The following is a 19,374-nucleotide window of genomic DNA, read 5'->3' on the forward strand; positions in this document are numbered from 1 at the left end:
TTTCTGCTATCGATGTCATTAAACATGGAGCCATACAATAAAGTGGTGGTATGAGCGTTCATTCAATGCAGGCATCTGCGCGAGAGAAACTGAAACTAATCGATAACGTTGGTATCAAAGCTCCGCTTCAACCTGTTGAATGCTATTTAATTGTTTAACGACACTTAATAGAACAACGTTGATTTGTGGAACTTCCATAGAAACAGAGCAGAGACTGTATAATACACTGTATAGCACTGAGTATTGTATAGTCAAATTTGAATATAATGTGGCCAAAAGCTATTGTAGCCTTCTTTCTATCTGTTAAAGATCAACAGCTCAGTGATTTACGCCTATCTGCTCGCCAAAAAGGCTGCTATTGTGTTTCCTGAATCCTTACATTCAGGCATTCAAATTAAACTTCATTAAAAAACATGTATTTTTTTTCTCCATTTCCTACCAATGTATGATGCTTGCATGAGGGAAACATCCCAAAACAATAGCACCCATATAATTGTTGCTGTTTTGAGAAGTATTTCTTTTCTTATGCAAGCATCATGCAGCAAAAGCAATGCAACTAATAATGGGCCCTATGATGACATTCTAAGTCACTGGTCAAAGGTCTATTCAAATTTAGTAGGATGTCCAGTTCACATTAAGAGGGGTTTCATTATCAAAAGTGGAGCGCATGGCGCAACAAGGTGTTCCTAGGTTTTTTAATCAGTCATATGGGTGTGTTTGGGGCGTAACATCATTTCAAACCAATGAGAATGACATCTGTCATTCCCTTTAACGGTGCAAAGCGCGATATGTCAAATAAATGCATCGGTATTTTGGCATTCAACGGCGCATTTGAAGGAGGCTGCTTGCGAGACCGTATGTAATAGTCATTCTCAAACCATGCTTTACTAAAACCTAGCATAGCCTTCATGCATGCACTCGTTTATTATTTGAACTCATTGGCAAAGTGAAACTAACTTCACCAAGGAGTCAGTCAACGACAAGACAGTTATATGCAGTTACTTTCACTATTGACTGACAATGGGTTACCACCAAAAACATAGGTTGGAAAAAATCGTGCAATTTGTAATGCTTTGCATGGACGTGCACTGGTGTGCGTTCATGAATGTTAGAAGGATGGTGCGTGCACCTGCCAATATGACTGTTGACATGCGCTCTTAAAATAGCATATGAACAACTCGCCATTGACTTCTGACCAGGTTTAGGTGGTGTATGATAGCAATTTTTAGACAACGCGCCAGGCTCCTCCCTAGGTTGTTAATTGCCACACCCCTGGGCGCGATGTTTAAAAAATAAACGTGCAAAATACCGAATTCAACTTTGCGCGGGTGAAAAACGAACTTTACGCCATGCGCAGGTGCCCAAAATACAGCCCTATATCTTACATTAGTAAAGCAGTCCTCTGATGTGCATGTCACAAAACATTTAAGTGAAAGTGCATGTATAACAATATAGGCATAATAATGATTGTGATAATGATAATGACAATTTGGGGGTGTTGGGTACGTGTAGGGTGATGTCTGGGCCTCAGGTCAAAGAAGTTTGAGAAAGGCTGGTTTACATTTGCATCAGATTGAGGTTGCGCCTGAAGGCACGGGTTGAGGACCCAGTCAGTTACGTCACAATATGCACATTTGTTTAAATTCATACCTACGTAATCACCATGACCAAAATTGTACTTTTTTTTTACTTTGAATCTTGAAAAAAAAATATTGACCTACCTACCGATTTTTATTTTTTTGGCTGTTACTGCAAACAAGAATATTTTTAAGGATGGCCTCATGACTGTGAAAATGGCTGACATTGAACCACAGTGCTTTAAATGGGAGCCCCCAGTATCAGTCATCAAGGCATCAAAATCTGCCACAAAGACTTACAACACACAACATCACTCACAAACAAACACACACACACACACACACACACACACGGACAGGACCACCACTGTTCAAGAGACCATTTTGGGGCTAAATGTGCTTTTTCTCATTTGTTTATTTAGAGCAGAATGAGCCACTGTTGTTCAAAGGGCCCATTTGGGTGAAATTATTATTATAATTTATGTTATTATTATTTATTATTATTTACTATAGGGTTCTAGAATAAATAAACAGTGTGTTTGAAATAATGGAATTTGTGCTCTCTGATGGGACATGGGGAGGGTGGGTCTGTTGATCGGGGGGAGGGGGTGTGGCGCCACGAGTAGTTCAAGCAGACGTAGGACTTTCATGTACTTCGATCAGGGGGGAGGGGGCGTGACACTGTGCCAATGCCACGCCCCCTCCCCTCTGAGAAACAAAAGGCGAGTTCGACTTCGGCTGAGTCTGACTTGGTCTGGCTTTCTACATAAACGTGATCTTCAGAGGCTAGCCGGGAGGAGCTACAACAGAGGGCAGCTCATCCCGGACAGGCAGGCTACAGTCTGCCTGACGTGACTCGCGGGAGACATCGCGGGAGATATCGCGGAATTTTGTTTGCAATAAACACAGCAGAACTTTCATTCTTACTCATTAAAATGAGCATGATGACTGACGAAATAAATTCTTATGATGTAGTTTAAATAAACCACTGCTGTCATACAGTTAACAGGCCTGCATTGTAGCACATAAATTCAATATCAAGTGTTTCCCCTATATGTGTGTCTATCTATTTAGCCAACAGCAGAAAATAACAGAATATCCAAACGTTTTCAGTAGGCTAGCCTACCATTGTTGCAGAAATCACATATAAGAAGGTATCCCTTCGATTTCTGTTTATTTTCGCATATTCCAACATAAGGAAGCAGCATGAGCCTCCCGTCATAATCGTCATCAGGACATTCCTCCCAAATGGCCCCATCACGTCTTTGAACTGACGTCATGAGGGCGTGTTTCAGCTCGTGCAGCTCGTGGAAGGCAACTGCAAGATCTGTCTGCAGGCTAAGACTCCCGCGATATTTTAAGGCCATGTGACATGGTGTCACGGTGGTAAGTCCCTCCCCGGCTGACAGAAGTCGGACAGAATTTCAGACCAGCAAGCATTGCGTCCATCCCAGTATGCATTGTGTTCAACCCAGCATGCATCACATCTAGTCAGATCTGCACAGATCTGCCGCAAGTCGAACTCGCCTAATGTCTCACTCCTTGCAAACTTCAAAACTTTTAGGTATTGGTGGAAACATGTTTAACTGGGTTATGGATTTTTGGAGTAATAGAAGTATTCAGGTAAAAATAGGAAAAGATATGTCCAGAAGGTGGGTAGTTGAAAATGGAACTCCTCAAGGAAGCGTCAAGTCCATTGTTATTTAATATAATGATTAATGATATTTTTTCTAATGTTGATCCAGGTATTGGAAGGTCATTATGCAGATGATGGTAGCTTATGGAGAAGGGGGAAACATGTGCAGTACACTCTGAAGAAAATACAGGAAACTTTAACCCTAGTGGGGAAAGAGGTGGGGTTTTAGATTCTCTATCGAGAAGACTAAAATGATGTTTTTTGCTAGAAAGAAAATTGATGAAAGTCTTAAACTAAAGATGTATGGCAGGGACTTGAAAAGGGTTGAAAGTTTTACATTTCCTGGTGTCTTTTTTGACTCTAGACTTACATGGAGGGAGCATGTTTCTAAGGTTATTGACAAGTGTAAAAGAGTTATGAATTTAATGAGGTGTCTTAGTGGAATGGACTGGGGGGGCAGACATAGCTTCTCTGAAACAGATTTATATTTATTTAATTAGAGCTAGAATTGATTATGGGTGTCTGGCATATGGATCTGCAGCCAAGTCAGTTTTAGCTGGACTAGATGTAAGCAAAAGTGCTAAGAATTTGTACAGGAGCCGTGCGCTCTTCACCAGTGTGTTCTTTACAGATAGAAACAGGAGAGATGCCATTATACTTGCGAAGAAAACGGCTTCAGGCAAACTACTGGGTCAATTTAATGGGTCAAGGGTGTGATCACCCAGTTAAAGTTGCTATTCAACCAAGCTGCGAGAGAGAAGTGGCAAATCTGTCATGTTTTGGATGGACAGGGGAGACTGTGGCACAAGAACTGTCTATTCTAGATAAGAGCTTCTGTTCAGGAGTAATGTGGCCTTCAATTCCATTATGGCAACTAGAAAGATTTAGAGCTGCTTAAGGGCCCGTCCACACGGAGACGCTTTTTAGGTTAAACGCAGAGGTTTTGCTTCGTCTTGGCCGAGCGTCCAAACGAATCCTGTAAACGCACTGCCCAAAACCGCACTTTTCTGAAACCTGGTCCCAGAGTGGAGAAATCTGAAACCGTAGCCCGTTTGAATTCGTTTAGACAGCGAAACCGCACATCCTGCTTGCGTATCGATGATGTCATCGCCACACCTCAGCTGCCCTGGACTTGCACTTATAGTATTGCCTAACAATACTAGTTTTCATACATGACATTACCTACGATTACACTCCGTAAGATAAATATCACAACTGGTGCTGCGCAGCGCCGATAGCTTATGACTTGGTGGACTGAACACTGTTTTTCCCCGGTGTTTTTTAATGCATTCTAGCTACTGTCAGTGACGCGAGAGAACTTAAGTTATTAGGAAAGTGCGGTGTAAGTTTAGGCTACATTAATTTGTTCGTAGTGCCAGTGTCATTCATTTATTTTACATGTCTTACAACATATATACATGCATTCACAGTCGAGTGAAATCAGATATAAGCATACAAAGACGCTTAGAACTCACGTTAAGCTGGTAACACACTGAATGCAAATGCGCGATTTGATTTGATGCAGGCAAACGTATTGACTGTTACTAACGAAGGTTTTATAGCAATATTATAAATGTGGCGACAGAATAGCCTAGAACTTGGGTAAGCCTTGCGTTTAGTAGCCTAATTGCGGTGATAGCCAAAACTAATGTGAATCACGGACTATCCTACAACCAAAGAAAGTAAAGGTGATTAGTAGGCCTACCTGCGTTAGCCAAATAAAGGACGGGATTGCACCCTTCACAAACCGTAAAATAAAGTTTATTAATTTTACAGTTGACTACAGTTGACAGTTCACCATCAGTCCACACAAACAATTCTGGTGTCCTCACACTAGCCATTTCGTCATAGCCTATTCTGTCTGTTTGTAAAGCACAAAATTTGGTCAATTTCTGTAAAGAAACAGTGCCACCTATAGGCCTGGGGTATGAAGTAACGTGTTGAGTCGTGTTGAGATGGATCCGTTTGGACGCAAATATTCTTGATGCGGTTTCAGGGAAGACGGAGGAAAAAAAGATCGGTTTCGTACGTGTGGACTAGCCCAAAGTTTAAGTCTGAAAATCCTGAGATGGATTTGGTGCATGTATTTCAGTGTCATGTACAAGACAATTATCAAGAGCATTTATTAATTTTGAGAGATTGGAGTAGAAGATCTATCTCTAAAAGGTATTTTAGAAATAGGGTCAAGTGGGAGGGGGAAAAGAATTTTCTTTACGTTTTTAATGGATACTGGTTTATTTATCAGAATATAGTGTAATGAATTAAAAGTCCTGTAGATGGCAGTCATGCAACTAGTTGGATGCAAGCTGCCGTTAAAATTCAAAGAAGAAGAAGAACTTCAAAACTTGAGAGCCCTGACCTTTACTGTCTATGGCCCTGACGGCATTTGCAAGCAAGGTTATCTAACAGGGACTCTACTTTCCAGTTAATTCAGTGTGTTCCCAAATGCTTCAAGAAATTTCATGTCTTAACCCATAACACGCAATAGTTTTGAACATGTTAGGCTACATGACGTTGTTGAAGTGTTTAGATTCCCAGCGCTAGCCTAGTAGGCATTTTAACAGCATGGCTATGCGCTAACACCAGTCAGCTGAGTTTAATTAGCGATAACATATGGAGATGGTTTCATAGCCTCTTTGACAGCTCAGTGACATCAGGTATGTAACCTACATATTTATGTTTTTGCCAGCTAACTTTTAACCTGATCTTAATATTCATTGTGATGCTATATGGGCCTCATGCACATGAAAGATTAATATCATGCCATTATGTTGTTTAGAACACACCGTGAAATAAAGTTTTCACCTTACAACTTTGCTGATAACATTTCAAATAAATGCCAGTTAGCACATTAGCAAGAATATTGTGTAACCTATAGGCTACTGTTGATGTTGTTTCATAGCCTTTTGCTTGTGTGTAGTTAGGCCCACTGCTAGATTTTGACAGGAGCTCGCGATATCGCTTTAAAGCAAGCTACTTGGGCTCACGCAAGCTGTCAAACACTGTCCACTGGCCTATGTGGTGTGGTGCACCCTCATACATCCAGTGTTTATGTTAGCTAACTGTATCTGGATGTGTTGCTATCAGAGCAAGACGTTAGAGATGGCACATGACATGCAGTGATGTATAAAAAAAATAAAACGCTATTTAAGCACCGAAATGAGGCACGAAATCCACGTTGTTATTCGATGCAGTTACTACCGTTTGCGTCGGCACCGGTGCCATATTAGAACCGTGTTTCGGTGCCCAACCCTAGTCTCATTCGAGACCATGGGCCTCATTTGGGTCATTCCGTGTCAAATCACCCAGTGGCTGGCAGGTCACCCTCTCCCAAAAAATCTGAAAAAAAATCACAGGTGTTTGTAGACCAAACCTATGCGTATATCTGTATCACTAATGGTTCCAAAACTACAGCCCTTTGAAGTTTCAAGTCATTTTAAGCATCGTGGTGAACAATCCTTTTTGTTCAACTTCCAACATTATTGGCTCTTTTGGTATTTCACACACATTAGTGAAACTATGTGAATAGAAGTACATTTTCCTGTTGAATTAAACAATCCAATCAAATCAGGTGTATCTTGTAAGCTCTGAAAATGGCTATAAATTCATTATGTGAAAAAACATCACCACCTTTGAGGGCTTGTCATTCAAAAAGTATGTGACACAAATTCATCAGATTTTTTTCCCACTCATGTATGGATTATAAGGTCATGTCCATGCATTCATTTTGGTTGTTAACATTATCATATTGTCAGAGCATTTTTATTAAATTGGGCTTGATTTTCAAAAAGCCCGTTTTCATCTTCTCATTTCACCACGTGGACAGTTAACTGGATTTTTTTAAATTTTACCATATATCATTCTGTATGCGAGGATCATCTGCCCAAAATTTGGGCTTGTTGCTGAGTTTCTTCATTGAGAAGATTTTTTAAAAATATTGTCTATAAATCCACTGAATTTGTATTGGATCTGCAGTACCACTTTGCACCACATGTGGTGCTCTTTTAATACAATGGAAGTCAATGGAAGAATAAGTCAAAGTCAAAGTCTGCTTTATTGTCAATTTCTTCACATGTCAAGACATACAAAGAGATCGAAATTGCGTTTCCTACTATCCCACGGTGGAGACAAGACATATTTTACCAATTAGGTCCACAGACAAACATAACATTCAAGTAAACAATATATGAATATGATGAATTTGTGAGAAGCCCTCAAAGGTGATGATGTCTTTTCACATTATGAATTTATAGCCATTTTCAGAGCTTTCCAGAGGGGAAAGTACACAAGATACGTCTGATCCGATTGGAATTTATTAATTCAACAGGAAAATGTACTTCTATTCACATAGTTTCACTAATGTATGTGAAATACCAAAAGAGTCAATAATGCTGGAAGTTGAACAAAAAGGATTGTTCACCACAATGCTTAAAATGACTTGAAGTTTCAAAGGGCTGTAGTTTTGCAACGATTAGTTATACAGATATACTATTTAAGATCTATGCATGGATTTGGTCTACAAACACCTTTTTTTCAGATTTTTTCGGAGAGGGTCACCTGCCAAATTGCGCTGAAATTGGGTGATTTCACACGGAATGACCCATTTATAAAGCGTTCTTACGCACAGATTTGATCTTAGACCGTGCGTACGCTCAAATCCATGCCAACGCTCAGATTTATAAAAACCGTCTTTGACGTGGAAAAGTGCTTATCTCCACGTCAGGTTCAAACTTGACGTACGACCATTTCCTTGTGGTAATGCCGGGGTACTGCAAGTAATCTGAGGTCTAAGTGCGATCAAAATTCCAAGACCAACGATCTCATGTCTTTCTTTGCCATATGCATGATCAATATCAGAAGATTTTTAAAGACGTTTTTGGACACAGCTTAATGTTTCATGGTTTAGCATAAAACTGCTAATGAGAACTATAGCCCACTTAAGAAAGTGAAAAAACCTATAGCTTAGGCCTACTTATTTAATAATATCTAAAAAAAAAAAACACCAAGCCCTACGATAGAATGATTGAAACATTCTTACAGGTGATCTAGTATATTTAGTGTTCTCACCAATCTAATATTTACCATAAAATGTCCAATTGCCCTCGTTTAGGAGAGGAAAAGTACATTTGTTTCCAGGGATGTAGTGCTAAAATAAGAGGTGGGTGAACTATGAATTCTGCAATCTCGGTGAGGTGGACTGCGCCATGCGGTATCGGATTTTTTAAAAAGGCATTCGAACAGTTTGATAATGTTGGAGGTTATTGTACAGTATTGGGAATATAGGATAGTATTTGATCATACAGTTTTGAATGTTAAAAGTGAATAAACTTTTTTGAGAGGTGGATAAACTCTAATAAGAGGTGGGTAGGCCTAAACTCCATTTCTGAAAGGTGGATAAACTGCGTTTACTCGCGTTTAGCCTCCACTACATCCTAATTTGCGCTCATAGGCCTATTCCCAGCTTCGTAACAGAAAGGTAATATTTGACTGTAAGCTATACAATGTAGGCTATAGATATTTTATATCATATATAGCCTACACAACCAAGGGACGAAAGTTATCCTCTGAAAGCAGGGCATCGTCATATTTAGTGTTGCGTCGGAGTTGCGTAAAGAGGTGCGCGCACCTGTTTGCTTTTTTTGACTGGCAGTGCCCAAGATCAGATGAAAATACGTGAGTTGAATAATGTAGGATAAAGTCAAAGTCAAAGTCAGCTTTATTGTCAATTTCTTCACATGTTCCAGACATACAAAGAGATCGAAATTACGTTTCTCACTATCCCACGGTGAAGACAAGACATATTTTACCAATTTAGGTCCACAGACAAACATAACATTCAAGTAAACAAAAAAGTAAGTAAATAAGAGGGCACATATAATAATGAAAAAATAAGAGCAGCAAAATGTGGTTGAAATTGTGCATAGACAGTCAATAAAAATACTAGTGCAAATTCAGGCCAATAAAAGGCTTGGGTAGTTCTGTTTGACCTAAGTAAGAAGAAAGTGGCATAGTGGTGCAAGTTATGTAAGAGCAGCAGAAGTGTTGTGTTTTCAGGACAACAACACCAGTTGTAAAGTGTGCAAGTGTGCAAGTGGAGTAGTGCAGGCGGCCATTTTGGGTCCAATGTCCAGGATGTTATGTAGCTGAGGGTGGAGGGGGGAGAGGAGGGAGAGAGTTCAGCATCCTTACGGCTTGGTGTATGAAGCTGTTGGTGAGTCTGGTAGTGCGGGAGCGCAGGCTTCTGTACCTCTTCCCAGAGGGCAGTAGATCAAACAGATTGTGAGCGGGGTGACTTGCATCACTCACAATTTTGGTCGCCTTGCGGGTGAGGTAAATGTCCTTCAGGGAGGGGAGTGAAGCACCAATAATCCTTCCAGCTGTGTTCACTATGCGCTGCAGGGCTTTCCTGTTGTATTCAGTGCAGCTTCCGCCCCACACAGCGATACAGCTGGAGAGGATGCTCTCGATGGTGCCTCGGTAGAATGTGGTCATGATGGCTGGTGGAGCACTTGCTCGCCTGAGTTTCCGCAGGAAGTACAGGCGGCGCTGAGCTCTCTTCGCCAGTGATGCAGTGTTGGTGGTCCAGGAGAGGTCTTCACTGATGTGCACCCCCAGGAATTTGGTGCTGCTCGCTCTCTCCACCACAGCACCGTCGATGGTCAGTGGCAGGTGTTGGGTGTGACCTCTCCGGAAGTCAACAACAATCTCTTTGGTCTTGCTGACGTTCAGCAGGAGGTTGTTGTCCCTGCACCACGTGGTCAGATGGTCGACCTCCAACCTGTATTGAGTCTCGTCGCCCTTGGTGATGAGACCCACCAGAGTTGTGTCGTCAGCAAATTTCACTATGTGATTGTTGCTGTAGGTTGCAGTGCAGTCATGCGTCAGCAGGGTGAAGAGCAGCGGACTGAGCACGCAGCCTTGGGGGGCCCCTGTGCTCAGTGTGATGCTGCTTGAGGTATTGTTGCCAACACGTACTACTTGGGGCCTCTGACAGAGGAAGTCCAGTAGCCAGTTGCAGAGGTAGGTACTGAGTCCCAGTTTGTCAAGTTTGCAGATGAGTTGTTGTGGTATTATGGTGTTGAATGCAGAACTGAAGTCTATAAACAGCAATCTCACATATGAGTCTCTTTTTTCCAGGTGGGTGAGGGCTGGGTGGAGGGCAGAGCAGATTGCATCCTCTGTAGACCGCTTGGCTCGGTATGCAAACTGGAAGGGGTCCAGGGTGGGGGGGAGAATGGCTTTGATATGTGACATGACAAGCCGCTCAAAGCACTTCATGATGATGGGTGTCAGTGCCACAGGGCGGTAGTCATTGAAGCAGGATGGAGCAGTTTTCTTCGGCACAGGTATGATGGTGGCAGCTTTGAAACATGATGGGACGATGGCTTGCTTCAGGGAAGTGCTTCAGATAAAATATAAAGGTAAGCCTAAAGCAAACAATAAAGGACAATGTTTAAGCCATTGGACATTATTGAAAGAAAATGATAGCAAATATATGCAGAATGAATGAAAAATGACCGGCGAACTAGGCTACTTTTTCAGAAAAAACATAGCCTACCCTAAAAGAAACGTTAAGCCTACATGACATATCACGCTTATAATTTAGTCCTCTGTTTTGTAGGTTAAATCAGCATATTACCCTGGGTCTTATTGGAAACATACAGTAGCCTACTGTACCATAACGTACAGGATTATATAGGCCTAGAGGTCTTTCCTTCATAAGCTAGGCCTACCCATTTTTTTTTCTACAAAGTAGGCCTAAACATACGAAATGTTGATTATTCACATTACTGCAAGCAAAAGGAATGAAAGCGAGCAGAGGACAATGGACATGGATGCATACGATCTCTTTCCAGAAAGCTTTGCTGGAAAAAACATAATTAGGTAAGCTATTCGAACTGACGCATATAGGCTAGTTAACATCAGATGGCATAGGCTAGGCCTATACAATGTTTTCAATATATAATTTTACATAAGCTACAGCTTTTAGGCCATTGATTTCATTAAAACATATGCTAATGATATTGATGAGGGGGTGTTTACAAGGCGGAGACCTAAAACTATCTGGCTGCGCACAAGTTGACATTCATTTGTGATTTATAATGGGCACATCTGGAAGGGTGGCGTATGCACGTTTTTTTGTGCGTACGTTTGTTTTCTCTGAATTACACATACGATCATTTCAGAAATGATCTTAGATCAAATGAAGGATGGTTTCTACGCAACCCTTTTATAAATGAGGCCCCATGTCTCCCCAGTCGACCCCGGTTAAAGCCTTCGAGGTAGATGGCTTTTCCATCGGAAGGAATGAAACCACTTCGCGAGTGACCGCTGAAGGGGGAAAGAGCTTGCCTCTACTAAAAGTGGAGATATATATATACAGTTTGTGAATCAATTGGCCTTCGATTGACAATTTGATAACCACGAGTCAGTCAACTTTAGAAGTGATACCGCGGTCAGCTCGTAGCACCGTTGCCTCAGAATTCCGGCGCTGCTGGACGTTCAGCGGGAGGGCCTTGCGGTTCGCTGTGAACAAGAGTCGATGCAGCCCAGAAGCTGGTGTAGTAGCCTGTCGGTGCCATGAGCTGCGCAGTTGAGCTTCGCGTTGTTCACGGGAAGAGAACAAGAATGTTGGATACAAGTCTGGTGCGGGATTTATAGGGTTATCCCGACTGGGTCTGCCATTGGCAGACGTGATGCTATTGTGGCTTCCGTTGATTGGCACACAAGAGGCGTTCCCATTGTGAGATACCGAAATGAATGTTTGAAAGAGAACATATTTTTTCTCTTCTTGTTTACCCTTGAGTTACCCTTAGCTCAGTGTTGTTTTCCATGCTACAAGAAATGCTTTGGGTACAGACATGAAGGGCTGAAACTAACGATTATTTTCATAGTCGATTAATCTGACGATTATTTTCTTAGTTGTTTGATTGATAAAATGCCAGAGAATAGTGAAAATGGTTTTCCAAAGCTCAAGATTATGTCTTAAAATGTCTTGTTTTGTCTACACACCAAAGTTATTTAGGTCACTGTAATAGAGGAGAAAGTAAAGCTAAAAATATTCAAGTTAGAAGCTTCAGTCAGAGAATTTTTATGTATTTTCCTTAAAGAATGACACAAACTGATTAATCAATTATCAAAATAGTTGGCAATTCATTTAATAGTTAACAACTAATCGGTTAATCGTTGCAGTCCTACAGACATGATTGGTTGCATAGTTGGAGAGGGTCTATACTTCCCATGGGTCTTTGCAAATACCTGATCTTAGACCTCTCATGGACCCCTCTTCAAAAACACATCAAAGAGTTTGTGTGGAAATCATCATCCCTTGTGCAAATGCATCTAACTCCAAGGAACTGGCTATATAATCAGACAGAGGAGTTTTTCTGTTTTTTTCTGGTCTATGTCACTTTAGAGGTGTTGGTGAAAGACTTGTTTTTAGAATTAGAGCACAATTTAGTAAAATGAGCACATAATTTTGTAAGATAAGGGCATATTTTCTTGATATAGAGAGACCTCTGTAATAAACCTTTATTTCAACCATTTTTTACCATAATACATTAGGCTACATCCCAATGGTTTAAATAAGGAATTGGACAATTCGTCTTGTTTTTTTGTGATTTATATTAAAATATGATGTGTGTAATAGTTATATGGTCTTTTGGGCCCCCACCGTCGACTTCAAGGCAGTGCTGCCTGGAAGGCGCTATGGTTAGGCAAGGGTTAGGGTTAGGTGCCTTCAGTCGACGGAGGCAGCGCTGCCTTGAAGTTGACGGTGGGGGCCCAAAAGACCATCAAGTGTGTGTATACCAGTATGTCGCATCCTCATTGTCTTAACTGGATGGTAGACATGTGAATGAGGTTATATCTTTTTTTTGTGATCAATTTTTTATTGTATTTTGCTTCATACAACAAACACATACAAAAACTGAAATACATCTAAGACAACAAATAAGACAACACACATCAAATAAAACAACATACAGCATTCAACCACATTCACTCCCCCCATCCCCAGGTCTTGCTCCTCCCGCCCCCGCCCAAAAAGAAAGAGATTCGGTTATCTGATACAGCTCAACAAAGTTGACAAAATTAGTATGCCAAATCATCATGAGGTGCTTTCCATCTCTGAGCTATAAGCTTCTTGGCAGCAGTTAGGCCTACCAGGAACCAGCGTTGGTGCATCAAAGACAGGTCTAGACCAGTAAAATCACTAAGCAATAAGATAGTTGGGGAACAAGGGATGGTACGCTCAAGTACTATGGACATCTTACTGGAGACCATACTCCAAAAATCTCTCACACCAGGGCAGTCCCAGACCATATGAACAAAAGTTCCTGTTGTACCTGAAGAACATAGCTGGCAGTTGGGAGATAGGTTTAATTTCATTAAAAATAATTTACGGGGAGTGCAGTAGAGTCTGTGTATGAAATTATAATGAATAATCTGATGGTTGGGATTACGCGATGATAGGACTATCCTTGACCAGACTGTAGACCAATTGATTGTGTTGAGGTGCAATTGAGAGATCTTGGCTCCAGTGACTATCAACCTGCAGCGTTTTTTCTGCATGTTTGGTGATGTATGTGTAAAGAGAGGAGACCAAGCCTCGGGTAGATGCAATACCACAAATTCTATGAATTGGATGAGGTTCCAAATGTTCTCCCCAAGGGACTCCATATGCCCGTAAGGCACTGCGGAGTTGCAGGTAGAAGAAAAAAGAGGTACCAGGTAAGTTGTAATGTGACTTCAGGTCTTGAAAAGATCTGAGTACATTACCTGATGTAATGTCGGAAAGGGTATTGATCCCTTTATCGCTCCACTGATGGAAGGAAATCTGATGACCACCCAAGCGAAGGGCATAATTATTAAATAAAGGAAGGTGAGGATGGAATTTTGAAAGATTTTCAGATTGTGGTTCCATGTTTCTCCATGTGGAAAGAAGATGTGAGATTAATGAACCAAATTTGGATTTACAGGTTTTAAGAGGGATGTTAGAGTAGATTAAATCCTGAAGCCTATGTGGTCTTACTAGGTTTTCTTCTAAAGAACGCCAAGCTACTTGTGCATCCGGGTTTAACCAGGTATGAAGAGGACGAAGTGTTAAGGACCAGAAATAAAACTGGAAGTTTGGGAACCCAAGACCTCCCGATAGTTTTTGCCTCTGCAAAATGGACATTTTGATCCGTGGGCGTTTCCCTTTCTAGACATACCTAGACACTAATTTATGAAGTTTCTCCCAATGTCCAGCAGGGGGTGCTAAGGGCAACATTGAACTACAGAAATTGACCCGTGGTAAGATGTTCATCTTGATGATGGCAGCTCTTGCTCGAAAAGAATTGGGAATGGATGACCAGCGCTCCAAATCAGATTCCACCTGCCTGAGAGTCCAGTTGAAATTAAAAGAGACGGTTGATTGAATCGAGGGAAAAATTGATAAGCCTAGGTATTTAAAATGATCAACCACTGGAATATCGCTTGGTAAAGAAGCTTGCCTCATAGTATCGTTGAGAGGAAGGAGAGCCGACTTGGACCAATTTATATTGTACCCCGATATACTCCCGAATATATTAAATATGGACAAAATATGTGGAGTGGAATTAATTGCATCCCCAAGATCTAGTAAAATGTCATCACAATAAAGAGAGATGAAATGATCCGTTCCATGAACCGTAATAGGAGTGTGGGTTGACTGACGCACCGTCTGGGCCAAGGGTTCCAGAGATAGAATGAACAAAAATGGAGAAAGAACGCAGCCTTGTCTGGAGCTACGGCCCACAGGAAATAACAACGAACAAATATTGCCCGTCATTACCATGGCAGAAGGAGAAGCATAAAGTGTTTTTATCATGTTGATGAAATTCGTACCAAACCCCTTATGGTGAAGAACAGCCCATAAGTAATGCCATTCAAGGCGATCAAAAGCTTTCTCCGCATCCAGAGATAACACAGCACAAGGAGTTTGAACCTCAGCAGAAGCTTCTACTATATGCAGTAGTCTGCGAACATTGTCTGAAGATAGGCGAGATTTTACGAAACCAGTTTGGTCAGGGTGGATGAGCTTATTCATAAGGGGCTCAAGCCTTAATGTGAGCACTTTAGCGAAGAGCTTTATGTCCGCATTCAAAAGAGATAAAGGACGATAATTTGCACATTCATTTGGGTCTTTTCCTTTTTTATGAAGTAAAGTAATCGTAGCGGTGTTAACATCTCTCGAAAAAGAGCCAATTGAAATGGCATGGTTGAACATGTTCAGCAACAGAGGGCCAAGCTGTGACCAAAATTGCAAATACAGTTCAGGAGGAATTCCGTCAAACCCAGGCGATTTCCCTTTGTTAAGGCTACGTAAAGCCATCTCCAATTCGGTTATTGTAAAAGAATTATCTAGGGATGCTGCCTCATGGGGCAATAATTTTGTAAGCTTTAAATCCTTAAAAAATCTGATGTTTTAATGGCAGGTATATGCGCAAAGTTTTCACTGGCACGCAGGCTTATGGCAAGTGAGCGGCTTTGAGTGGCAAGTAATGGTTTTGACGTGTGCGGTGGATAAGAAATTCAGCACGCTGTCGGAATAATGAATTCAACTCGTCTTTTATTTTTTTACGTTGGGTGATTGAATCTGGGGAAACGTTGTTGTGCATGGCACATTCCAATTGCCCAAGCTCGCGTTCGAATTCAAGAACCCTGCGTTGACGAGTCTTGTTTAAGTTGGACGCAAACGATACACAATTACTTCTAATATACGACTGAATGCTCGTTAAATGATATGAATTCTGTTAGGCCAGAATCAAGTTGATTCACAAAGCTCTCATTGCGCAATAAAGAGGTGTTAAGACGCCAGCGTGGAGCGCGGTCATGCGATACAGAAAGGTTAGCTTTACAAATGACAGCCTTATGGTCTGAAAAGGCCAGGGAGAGCATGTCCGTACTTACCTTTTCAAAGAGATCCTTGGATGTAAAAATGAAGTCTATTCTAGAAAATGATTGATGTCTTGCTGAAAAGAACGAGAAGTCTTGTCGATTATGATTGGTAGCACGCCATATATCAATTACCGAAAAATCCTGAGCCCATTTTCTTAATGCACCAGACGCTGATCTCTGATCCCTGCCCTCAACTACAGTCGTCCTGTCTATGGAGTGGTCCCAGACTGCGTTAAAGTCTGCTCCAATAATTAACCGGTAATCTGGCAGATCATGCATGGTGTTAGACAATCGTGTATAGAATTCAGAACTGTTAGGGGCGTAAACGGACAAGAAGGCAATTTTCTTATTTTCTATAATGGTTTTCGCCATCTAAGTCACTACCCACACCTAAGTTGGTGAACTGAAAGTTGCGGCGGACAACAATTAATACTCCTTTAGTTTTATTAAGGGCTGAAGAGTTTGCCTTTACACAGTAATGTTTATTCTGCAGTTTATGGACATCCTTCTGAAGCAGGTGGGATTCGCTGACCATGGCTATGTCCACTCCCTCCCTTCTAAGTACCTCCAGAAAACGTATGTGTTTAAAGGGCAAATTCAGGCCACAAGTTTAGTCATTTATATCATGGTACCAAAGACAAATAATGAGCTGTGAGTAACATGGGAAAAATGAGCAGGTAGCGCAAGATCCGTCCCCCCACCCCCAACAAACACATGCACACACACACACCAACGTAGCAAACACAGACACACCAGACGACCCCACACACACAAACTCCCCCAGCCAGAAACGTAGCCACACACACACACACACAACACACATCCCGCACAGCAGCAAGCGAACCCCCCGTTCGCCAAGACCTTAGCCAAGATACAAGGGCAAAACAAAACAGATAAACAGACAAGCAAGCCATCCGTAGGTTTAGTCTAGGCCTACCATTCATTTCCATAGGGCTTCACAACACTGGGTTCCATAAACAAAAAATTATTAAGAGTCTTTGAACAGCAGTAAACAATAAGCTCTATTTTTAAGTCCCAAATGCCCAGGCCACGAAGTAAAAGAAAAAGGAAAATAGAGATATAAATAGGCTAGACGGTACGGGGCCTGGAATTCACGACAAATGGACCGATTCTGTGAGCGATTTCAATGTCGTGCCTTTCCAATGGAATGGAAAGAAGAGCAGAGAGGGTCTTCGCCAGGTAGGCCTCCATACTATAGCCTGCCTCACTGTTTTCCGGCAGGTGCAGCAAACGGAGGTTTCTTCTCCTGGATCGATTTTCAAGGTTATCAATTGCGTTCATAGCTTCCTCTAGTTTATGTTCCAGGGCTTTAATTGTCAACTCTTGCGCTGCCACTTTGTTGGTTTGCTCAAACAAGTTGGCCTCAGTTGAGTCCAGCCGCGCACCGATCGAGTCCACAGACGCGTTTAATTTGTCCATCTTTTTAGAAAGAGCGTCTAGTTTATCCAATTTACTGGTGAGATTGGCGTTAGATGCCACCAGCGTGTCTAACGTTGCTTGGATTTTCTCCATCCCTGGTTTGGAGCGGGTCTTAGGCGACATACACGAACAGGTGGAAATGTTTGTTTGTTTAGGTTAACTCGCTAGAGTTTTGCCTAAAAGTCCCAAAGGGCGGGCAGCGTTTTAACGTCAACTATATCAAATAAAGAGTAGTTATTCCATCACAAAAAAGTTGATTAAGAGTGTAAGAACATTTTCTCCCCACGAGAGTCGGACCCACATATCTCACTCGCTGCCGGCCGTCATGTTCTCTACCCTAATGAGGTTATATCTTGTCAACGTGCCATTTTGGAGTGTCCATATAATGATTTATTGCTATGTGTGTCGACCCAACAGGGATGGCTCTAGGCAGGGGCCAGGGTGCGCTGAGCCCTCCCAAGCATTGTGTCTTGCCCACCCAAAGTCAAGTTTGGTCATTTTTCACATAGATCTCTATTCTTCAAAGTCACTGAGTAGCCTACTGTTGGTACGAGAAAAAAATAAATAAACTTGTTTTGCAAGGTCCATGGTACTCCTGAACAGGATTATAAATTACATGCTTCTTACTTTGTTGGTTTGTTGGTGTGTGTGTGTGTGGTACAGATGACTGGTTATGCAGCCTTCAAAAAGAATGATTCTCTGGCTGAGGCCCCCATTGCCGTAACAGTAAAGGTGCTGGACAAGAATGACAACGCTCCAGTATTTGAACCACTGCAACCTGTCAACATCTATGAGGATAGCCCAGTAGGTGAGTCACCTCCTTAACCATCACTACACTCCAAACACTCTCATATACTTGATAATAATAATGCAAATGAATTACAAATGAAAGGCTATTGAAAGTCTGAAGTGAAAAGAAGAGATACGGATATAATACAGGGGGCAAAATAAAGTGATAAACAATGTAAAAATAAAAACAGCATAAACTGTAAAAGAGGTGAGTTAGGGCTCTAGCCCAGTGATTTTCAACCACAGGGAAATTGTCCAATTTCACTTAATCAGTCCAGAAACATGTATTATTGTGTGTTGTTGCAAATAGTAGGCTAGGCTAGGCTATGCCATTGTTGAGCATCTGTGCCTGCAATGTAGTGACTTGCTAAATAAATAAATACTCTTTCATGTCAGTGGGTGGCACTATGTAGCTCAATAAAGACCTTGTTAATTAAGTGATGGGCATGAGAAGTGGCGATTATGATATGGCATTGGGGAAAACAATCACTGGAGGCCAATGGAGAAACAGGTGTTTTTGATTGGAAATCAGACAGTGTCTCTGATTGTCGACAAGTGTTGCCCATAGGTGTTTGCCACCAGCAATATGACGGCCGCATTCACGTAGCCTTCACGATGCCACTAATGCGGCATCTAATTTTCTAATATCTATGGGTGAAAAGATGTAAAACAGCGATAGATAAAAAGGCCTAGCCTACTTGAAAAGGGAAAAAATGTAGACTCTGAACTGAACTATAAACAAATGGAGAGACTAAATTTTGCTGTATTAGGCTACAGTGTGTAATTTTGTTAGGCTATATTTTTGCTTGGTGGCGTGCCGCGGGATTTTTTAAATGTAAAAATGTACTCAAAAAAGGTTGAAAAACACTGCTCTAGCCATAGATGTATGTCATTGTGTTAGTAGCATGTTGGTATGTTGCAACTTAATGTTTATTGTTGTTGAACACTTTACGTTTGAAGTTGTATTTGAGTTACACAGTAATACTACATTACCCATAATGGAGCGGGTTA

At 41.5% G+C, this 19,374-nt stretch overlaps 1 protein-coding gene across 1 annotated transcript in view; it reads left to right on the top strand.

The window, feature by feature from the left end:
* LOC121677898 (desmoglein-2-like) overlaps window positions 1-19,374 on the top strand; it is a 149,353-nt gene that overhangs the window by 22,430 nt on the left and 107,549 nt on the right. Inside the window, exon 4 of the mRNA XM_042057026.1 lies at window positions 18,238-18,382. Coding sequence (XP_041912960.1) covers window positions 18,238-18,382 — 145 coding nt within the window. The remainder of the gene's footprint in view (window positions 1-18,237; window positions 18,383-19,374) is intronic.

This window comes from Alosa sapidissima, chromosome 12 (genome assembly GCF_018492685.1).
Source record: "Alosa sapidissima isolate fAloSap1 chromosome 12, fAloSap1.pri, whole genome shotgun sequence".
Taxonomy (NCBI): domain Eukaryota; kingdom Metazoa; phylum Chordata; class Actinopteri; order Clupeiformes; family Clupeidae; genus Alosa; species Alosa sapidissima.